Below are 9,807 nucleotides of genomic sequence, written 5' to 3' on the forward strand. Positions count from 1 at the left end.
AAGAGATTGGTTTGCATTAGGTCGGAGAGGGTACCGTGGCGAGAGCGCCCGGAGCGCGCACCCGCTCATACTCTCCAAGCCTGGGCGCGGCCGCTCTGAGCGCGGGGTCCGGAGCCGAGTCCCACGCTCCTCTAGGAGCCGGCGAGCGCCCCTAGTTTCCCGCGAGCGCCTAAGCGGGGCCACCGGGATCCCACCCTGCGGCGCGCTCCTCTGACCCGGCCCCGCCCCCGGCAGCCACGAGTGGCGGGCGGAGCGCTAGGAGCAAGGCGCACTGGGCTGTGCCGCGCCGCCTCTCCTCGTGCTGGGGGAGGGACGGAGGGGCCGGAAGGGAGGGAGAGAGATTGCGACCGACCGACCGACCGACCGGCAAAGAGCTGCATGCAACCGGTGGGAAGCCGGGCTGGCTGGGGCTGGGGCTCAGGCCGTTTCTCGGCGAGTCCTTGGCGGCAAGCGCGGACGGCCCGGAGGCGACGGCTCTGAGCTGGCAGGCGGAGGGTTGTCTCCCGCGCCCGCCTGCCCGGCGCGGTCCGAGGATGCGGGGGGGCGATGCCCGGGGCCAGGGACGCGCTCTGTCACCAGGCGCTGCAGCTGCTGGCCGAGCTCTGTGCCCGTGGGGCCCTGGAGCACGAGAGCTGCCAGGATTTCATTTACCACCTGCGGGACCGCTCGAGACCCCGGCTCCGCGACCCAGGTGAGTGCAGCTGCCGCTGCAGGGCGCTACTGGAGGGCCCTGGGCTGGGAGTTGGGGCCGCACCGGGGCCTGAGGTAGAAGAGCGACGCGCACTGGAGGGAAGAGGTGGGTGGAGGGTGCCACCAAGATAAGGGAGGGGATCCTGAACCAGCGCACCCGGGCCTGAGGTTAGAACCCGGCGGGGACCCGGGCGGAGGCTGCTGCGCGGAGGCCGAGTCCGAGTGGGCTGGGATAGGGTTGGAGGGACCGCGCCCGCCACCTGCCTTCCATCGCTCGGGCTCCTGGGGGTGCCTCCCGAGCTCAGCGCTCCACTTCCCCGGCTCTGCGCTCCGAACGAAGGGAGGCCGCGGCGGCCTCGTGAGCTGTGGGTAGAGGAAGAGGCCGGAGGAAACTCTGGGAAGTTGGGAGTTGGGGACGGCCCCGGCCTGCGGCTGAATTCCAGTGGGCGCTCCTCATCTTTGCGCCGGAGCGCCCATTTCTCTCTTGGTCTGGGGTGAGAAGGGCAGGGCGGGATCCGGTGTTAGGCCGGGGACAGGGAGCTTCGTGTCCTGGGCAACTGCACCTGAACCCGTTCCTTGCGGGTCGCTTGGCGTGGAAGCGGCCTGGGCCTGGGCGCCTAGTTGGACCAGCTGCCCTGCTGGGCACACCCGGATCGGTGGGCTCGCTGGTCACCGCTTGTGCACCTGCTTGTGTCCCTAGTGAAAGTTGCGAAGCTCCTAACTTTGGAAAGTTCATTTATTTTGGCGTTTGACCAACTAAGGTTGGAGGAGGGAGTTTTTATGAAGCCATTTGCTTTCCCCAGGGGTTCTGGGTCTCCCAGCTTTGTCTTCTCGTCCACTACCGGTTACTGGGAGACGCATTCCTTCCAAATATTTACTTGAAATTCTTCTCACCTGGATAAATTATTTTCTCGAATATTCTCTAAGCCTAAGTACTTTTTAAAAAGTGTATTGTGGTTGGACTGTTAAAGATGGGGTAAAAAATGCTCTTTCCCTTGATATTCCTGTGTATAAATAATGAGAAATGAGCTTTGCTGTGCAAATTATGCAGCATGAATTTATTTCATTTTAAGCCAATCCATTATATAAAAATCTATTTACCCAACGAACAAATTAGAGAATTATTTGATTCATAAAGAGATACACACTGAGCCTGACTTAAATAGCATTTCCTTGATAGTATATTCAAAATAGGTCTGTAGGGTAAAGAGAATTCATCTGTTAAAAGTTTATACCAGTTTTTTCCTACTCAAAGCCTTTTTTTTTTTTCTAGTGAAAAAGAGATTATTGTTCCCCATTGCCTGTGGTTACATTAATTAAGTTTATCAGATGATCACTAATGTGTTACTTCAAGGTAGAGAATTAAGTCAAGAAATACTGTTGATCCCAAATAATTTCCCTGGAGTTTTAACATCCAGCCTCTGTGTGGCTCCTTGCTGGATGTGATGTGTGGCACAGACTGCAGGCATGAATAAGAGGGCCTCATTTCATGACTTAGGGGCCCAAGGTGATATTCTAAGTGGGGAAAGTTCTGTCATTCAGCAGCAGGAATGAGAAAATTATTTAGCTTGCTTCATCCAAACCAAGTTTTAGTGTTGGTAAGTCCCACTTCCTTGCCTGTGACAGTGCCATTAGTACCCATCGTTATTCCACGTAGGCAGTCTTCTTTGGCTTTTGTGCAAGAGAAAGTGGATGCGGCCTCTCCCTGAGTTGCATATATAACACTGCTCATCTTTTGAGCTGATTTCATGACTCTGTTCTTTTTAATCCACAAACTGTATTCCATGTTCTTAAGACTTCCTGCACTGGGACAGATCTGATTCCTTGGATGAGAAATAGCCATAGATAAGAGTATACCTTGCTACTCTTTGAGTGCCTAAAAACACTGCTCTGCTTTCTTAAACTGGAGCGCAGGGGTTTTGAGGTAGACCCACACTCCTCAGGATCATTGGTTTGTGTCAGGAAGTATTCTGCTTATGAGGAAAAGGTTGTGGGAGGTGGGGCAAGGTGAAAGGAACTGAGAATGAAGCCAGCTTCTGAAGTGCACCCTCTCTTCGGGGCGCTTCAGCTCAGGCCACAATCTCTCTCCATGTCAGTCTTTCCTCTCCTCGTCCACATTAATTCCTACATCAGATGCATTTGTCTCCATCCCCCTGAAGCTGTTTGATTGTACAAGCCAAGACCATGGATTCCACTTAGGCTCCACCATGGAGCCTAAGTCAAAGTAGCTTCTTAGGTAAACACATCACATATATTAAGAATCTAGGAGTTACCGTCAATGAAAATTTCCTAGGTATTTTTTCATCAGCTACCTTTATAAAGACCAGCTTTCTCTGTTCTGTACTTCTATATTGGATTTAATCTTAGTCTAGATTAAATTCTATGCAATTATAAAGATTCAGCTCAGTTTTTGTTTATGAATTATGTGAATTTTTGAATTATATGAATTTGAATGATATGAAATATTTGAATTTTATGAGTTGTTCACGATACTGGTTTTCCACTGACAGTTCAGCATTGTATTTCTAGAGACTTTTCATTTTCTGGTGAACTAGGGAATGTTCACCTGGTCAGGGTGTGAAGCAAAACCTTATGACACATCATCGATGAGTCCTCTTTCTAGGTGACATTAACCTGGTCGGGAAAAGCTTTTTCTAGACCATTGGTTTTCAGCTGTTGAATGAACATTAGAAACATTTAGGGAGCTAAAACAAAAATAAAACAAATAACATTTAGATTAAATCAGAATCTCGGGGCTGGGGCCTAGTATCAGTATATTTTTTGAGTTCCTCAGCTGATTGAAATGTGTAACCAGGTGGAGGACAAGTGTTGAGACCCTAAAGTGAAGGGTAAATTAACTTTCCTCAGCTCATATTTATTTCTGACAAAATTAGAAAAGATAGTATTAAAAATCAGGGGTTTTGACTGTTACCCTTATAGTTAGTACCCAAATCAACTGATTCTTAACTTATTTTAGTAATATTATCCCCAAATTTTATTTTTCAGGCTCTTTAAAAATGTGAGAATCTATTACGTTCACTCTATGGGGAGGAAAAAAGAAGAACAAATTGAGAAAATCATGTCCAACTATTTCATTAAGAGGCCAGAATATGGAAACTTCACTAACGTCACATTATATTGAATTAGAATGAAGTAACTTATTAGAAGATACACATGTAAAATAATAAATATTGTTTCTAAGGAAAAAATTTCAAAATAATCAACATTAAATATCAGCGTTAATTCAGATTTTTAAAGATCGTCAAAAGAGAACCTTAAAATACTGAATTTTTATGAATAGACATTAATGTGATTATGCACAATAGGATTAATTTTAAAAATTAATGTTAATTGCAATCAGAAATTAGAGAGCCTTCTAAGGAATGAGTGGCACAATATGTGAAGATCTAATTTGCATTTACTTCAGTGACATTTTAGAACTTCTTCATAAATATTTTATTTAAACAAGTGTGTTTTCATCTCTGTGGGATTCCTCTACATGGACCAGTGAGTGGTTTAGTCATGAGGTAATTATCAAGAGGGAAAAGCAAAAGCAAACTGTGGTAAAGGCATCACAGGCAGCCTTGTGGCCAGCTGCCTCTTCTAGAATAAACAATCAAAAGCATAAACTTTTTGATGTGGGGTAAACTGTCAAGGAAAAATTAAGCTGACACCTAAGGGAAATCACCCTGAAATTATTATGTGAAGAGGATAGGCATTGCTTACACTTTAAAAGCATATTGGCGCTTTGTGTGTGCACATGTGCTTTCCCATATGTTTGGCTTAAAAAAATATTCATATTCCCTTAACTGACTTACTTAAAAGAACTAACAAGTTTACATCCTGAAGTGTATAGAGAAGGAAGAGGAGCTTAGTGAGAGGCAGAAGTAGGAGAGCAGTCTCATTTTTAAAAGGATAACTTGGAGTATGTATTTCCACTTTCTAAATGAAATCACAATTTCAGCCATAAGCATGCATCACAACTTTTTCTTTCAAGTGTTTGTTTCATCAGGTTGTCTTTAGGAATGAATGGCTTTAAGCCAAAGCAAACCCCCAACGACTAGGTTTTTCAGATCTTGAAATATTCATCCTGTGCGTCTATTTTATCACACGAAAACTTTTATATCAACATTGATAGAACTGCATCTGAAAGGGAAAAAAATGAAGTCACCCAGGAAATCAAGGTAACCAAGTGGAACTAGCAAGAGCTTTGGAATCAGAATCTGACCCTGCACTTACTTGCTTTATGACCTGGAGCAAGATATTTAACTGTGTATTCATCTGTAAAGTGGGAATGGGAGGCTGTTGCAGCATAGTGCCCAGAGTAAGTGCTCGATAAATGGATTTTGGTGGTAGTAGTATCACCTGTCCGTGTTTCCGCTCAGCTGTGTCCAGGGACATGAGTATGTTTCACCTATTTGTAATTGTTCATAGACAAAATTTTCTGTTCTACCTTTTTGTCAACTTTTATCACAAATTTATTAGCTGTATGTCCTTGGGCAAGTTAATTAATCTCTTGTGTCCTCGTTTTCTCATAAATAAAGTGGCTTACTATTATCCAGATAAAATACAAGATGCCTAGTTCAATTTGAATTTCAGATAACAATAGATAATATTGCATGGGACATACTTATACTTAATATCATCATTTATCTGAAATTCAATTTGAACTGGGTATCTTGTATTTTTATTTGCTAAATCTGGCAACCCTATTATTACTACCTATCTCATAATGCATATGAAATACTATAGTACCTGGCAAATAGCAAATGCTCAATAAATATTAGCCATTATTCCTATTATAATTTTTTCATGATAAACAATCATTATGTGCAATTATTATAATGACTATAAATATTCCAAAGAGTAAATACACCTTTTTTACTTAACTATTCTTTTTGGGCATTTCTAGTTTCTAATTTTTCATTACTATAAATAATATTTTATATCTATAGAATCCAGTTCCCTTTGGGAAAATTTCTTAATGATAAATTATCAACAATGGGCTCAAATTGCTTCCTAATAGATCTGTGCCAGTAAGTCTTGCTACTGCCAACAGTAATTCCACTAGCATTAGATGGTATAATGTGAACACAGGTTGCTAATTTAATAGGGCATGCATATGCCCATTTAATTGTACTCTTTAAAGTGGCTACCTTGTTTTAATTTGTACTTTCTGTTGGTAGGATTGAATATTTTTCATCTCTTGAACCTACTTATATTTCCTCTTATATGAATTTTCTGTGTTTATTCTCTACCATGTCCCAGTTTATTTTTTGAGAATCTTAATGTTTTTCTTACCAATTTGCATTAGTTAGAATGTAAATATTCTGTCAGATTAGCTCATAGGAGCACTGTATAGTGAATGAACTCAGGTTGTCTGACAATAATCAATCCATTATACTAACTGGACTGCCTTTAAAAATTTTAGGGGTGCATCAGGAAATAGGGATTCCTCGTAACCTCTCTTTGAGGGGAAGGTTAAGCTTTAATTGAACAATGTTAAGAATTTTTCAGTTTCTTCCCATATTGGCAAAGGGATGAAAAGTGACACATTGTAATGTTCTTTCCAATGCAAAGTGCTGCTTTCCTTTATATGAAATATATTTTAAAAAATGTTACATAACTTGGATCTCTTTTTCTTTGTTTTCTTTCCCTCTTTCCAACCTCCCTCCCTTACCAGCACTTATGTAGCCTTTACTCTAACCACACTGATATGATCACTCTTTTCTAATTATAATTAGATTAAATTAAAAAAATATATTTGTTCAGTGCTTCTTAAGTGCCAAGTCCTAGTTTAGGTATCAGTAATTCAGAGATACATTAGACATGGTTACTGCCTTTATAGAATTGAGATAAAACAATAATTATAATTAGTAAAATAAAGACAGGAAGGGAGCTGTGTGCTGGATATAGTTCATGAAAGAGGAGAGGAGTAATTAGCTGACTTGAGTGTGCCTGCAGAGGCTTCCTAGAGAAGCTGGTTCTTGGGTGGAGCACTTTGCCTGGAATGTGTGAGTGGAAGGAACATTCTAGGAGTTTACAAAGGTCCTAAGACAGGAGAGAATGGATCTTTGGGAGTGGTAAGTGGAGTATGTGCTGGAAACGTTAAGGGATGAGTCTCTGTTTCTAATAGACACTGATCAGATCATGCAAGTTCTTGTATGCCATTGTCAAAGTCCCACGGAAGACGGGCTGGAGCACTCTGACCCAGAAATCTTGAAAGAAGTACAATTTACTGTGATGAACCCAAAGGATCCATTCACAGTAAAGTACTCTAGGAGATTTCAGGATGAGGGAATTTCTGTGAGTGCATTTCTCAAGTCTGATTCTTCATAAGAAATAAGTTAGTGGCAATGGTGTTCTTCCTGTCTAAGGTAAGGGCCGAACGATTGGATTCACTGAATGGGGGATTACCTATTTTAGATCTCCAATCACGTCCCCTGAAACTCAAGTATAATTACCCCATATAATTATAAAAACTGCTATTAGCAAGTTTAGTCATCTGGTTCAAACATCTGGGTTCTCGATATAATTTCAGACTATGCCAACAATGACATCTTGCTTTCTTGCCTGGTTATTTAATACTGTTCAGTTGCATTGCAACCACACAGTTGGTGGAAATGCACGGTCTGTTTTTTCTGATGTTATAGGGCCCAGGCGGGAAGAAGCATGGCAGGTCTACCTAGTGCCTACCAAGGCGTTTTCTGGAGATGGTTCTTTATTCTGTATACAAGGGCTGCCAAGTAGCTGGCGCAGTTTTTGAATTGAATGCCCTTAGTGGGTTGCACATTCTCCACTTTTCATATCCCCCACATCCCACACACAGAAACTGTATGGAATTTGCCTGTATCAGCTATAGCACTACATAGCCATGGGAGAATTTTAAGCTGAAAATTGAGGTGAGCAGATTTATCAATTAGATCACTCTGGAGATAGGATAAAGGTTGATTGGAGAGATTATGATTGGTGATGCCATTCATTTACTCATCAAATGTTTATTGAGCATCTCCTATGTGCAAGGCTCTGATCTAGGCATTGTATATACCATAGACCTAGATACAATATTGTACAGTAGGGAACCAAAGGAAATAAAAAGTTTGACCACATGGAACTTATATGTTGAGGAGAAGAAATGATTAACTAATTATGTAATATGTTAGATGGTAATGAGAAAAATAAAGCATGGGAAGAAAATAAGGTGTAGGAACTAAAATGACATCATTAAAAAGTTTATGTATGAGTAGAGGTCAGGGGAGATGCAGGAGCAAGGCATAAGCATATCATGGAGAAGAGCAGTCTAGGCAGAGGAACAACAGGTATAAAGGTCCTGAGGCAGGTACATGCCTGACATGTTCAGGTATTAGCCAGGGGCAGTGGTACTGTAATAGATTTGGCAAAGATGAGAGAAGTAGTAGGTGAGGTCAGAGAGCTGATGACAGGCTGATCAGAGGGCTCTGTAAGGGAAGCCATTAGAAAGTTTTAAGCAGAGAAATGATAATATCTGAATTAGGAATAGAAAGGATCATTTAGACTGGCATATAGAAAACAGACTGTAGAAGAGTGAAATCAGGAAAAGCAGTGGCGTGGCCTCTCTGAGAGATGATAGTGGCTTGGACCAGAGTGATAGCAGTAGAAGTGGTGAGAAGTGGTCAGATTCTGGACCAAGACTGTGATATGGAGCTTTACAACACTAAGAGGTGGAGAGAAGTCACCGAATGAGCAAGAAAAGACAAATAATGAGGGACCAGAAAACCCAAACAAAAGTGTTGACCTGAAAGCCAAGATGAAGAAGTTGTATTAAAGAGGAGGGAGTAAACAAACGCTACCTCTAGTAGGTTAAGTAGAATGAGCACTGAGTATTGACCTCTGCAATTGGTAACTTAGTGGTCACTGGAAATGATATTGATAAGCAATTTTGGTAAAGAAGTGAAAATAAGAGCCTGATTAAAGTGGCCGTAAGAGAAATTGATCAGAGAAGAATTGGGGGCAATGAGTATAGACTACTCTCTCAAGTTTTTCTGTAGACAAGAGCAGAGAAATGGGTTAGCAATTGCTGGCGAGGAAAGTAAGGTCAGGGTTGTTTTTTGTTTGTTTGTTTGTTTGTTTGTTTTAATTAGAAGAGATCACAACACTAATGTGATGGGAATGATCTACTAAAGAACAAAAATGCATGACATAGGATAAGGAGAGGATTGCTAGAGCAATATCCTTGACTATGTATTTAGATATCCTTCCTAGGAGTTCACGGAAGAAGTCTAGTCTGCACATATACATTTAGGAGCCATCAGCATAAAGATAGTACTTAAAGCCAAGAAACTAGATAAGCTCACCAAAGGACCAATGAAGAGAAAAGAGAAAAGTCAAACAACTAGTTAGAAGTTAGGCTGATGAGAAAAGGAACAAACAAAGGAAGACTGAAAAGGATCAGCAACTAGGGTGAGAGGAAAATTAGAACTGTGGTGCCCTGAAAGTGAAGAAAGTATTCTTGGGAGGAGAGAAGGATCCCATGTGTGGAATGCAGCTGATAGGTCAAGTAAGATGAGGACAGAGAACTGACTATTGATTGCATTTAGTACTGTGGAGGTTCATTGGTGACCTTGAACTGAGTGATTTTAGAGGAGTGGTGGGCGAGCGGAATTGATGAAACTCTGACTAGTCTCTTTAAGAGAGGCCAAGAGGAGAGAAGTTGAAGAAAAAGAATATACATGATGTTTTTGAGTTTTGTTGTGGAAGAAAAAAATAATTCTAAAGATGATTATAGAAGGGGAAATAACTGCATGTTTATATGCCGGAGAGAAGTTTAAAATGATGCAGAGGGTTGAACTGCCTGAGTGATGTGCTGGAGTAGGTGGGTTTGTCAACAGACTGTTCATTGTCAAGGAGTCAGGTGGGTAGATGTGGTTTGAGGACCTTCTGGAAGTGGTCTTCTGATTGCTCTTCCATTATGGATGAAAAAGGAAGCAGCAAAGTTATTGGCTGAGAGTGAGTATGGAGTAGGTTTACTATAGGAAGTCGTGCATGTTTGTGGGAAAATAATAAGATTAATTTTTAATGTATTAAGTTCGAGGATGTATATGAGATTTCATACGGATATCCAAGGCAGTTAACTGGTGG

General features: G+C 41.8%; 1 protein-coding gene across 1 annotated transcript in view; it reads left to right on the top strand.

Moving 5' to 3' along the window:
• Positions 1-333: 333 nt before the first annotated feature.
• SYT9 (synaptotagmin 9) overlaps positions 334-9,807 on the top strand; it is a 165,738-nt gene continuing 156,264 nt past the window's right edge. The window contains exon 1 of the mRNA XM_011383492.2: positions 334-691. Within this exon, the coding sequence (XP_011381794.1) occupies positions 547-691 (145 nt within the window). The 5' untranslated portion in view covers positions 334-546. The remainder of the gene's footprint in view (positions 692-9,807) is intronic.

This window comes from Pteropus vampyrus, unplaced genomic scaffold, assembly GCF_000151845.1.
Source record: "Pteropus vampyrus isolate Shadow unplaced genomic scaffold, Pvam_2.0 Scaffold522, whole genome shotgun sequence".
NCBI classification, from domain to species: domain Eukaryota; kingdom Metazoa; phylum Chordata; class Mammalia; order Chiroptera; family Pteropodidae; genus Pteropus; species Pteropus vampyrus.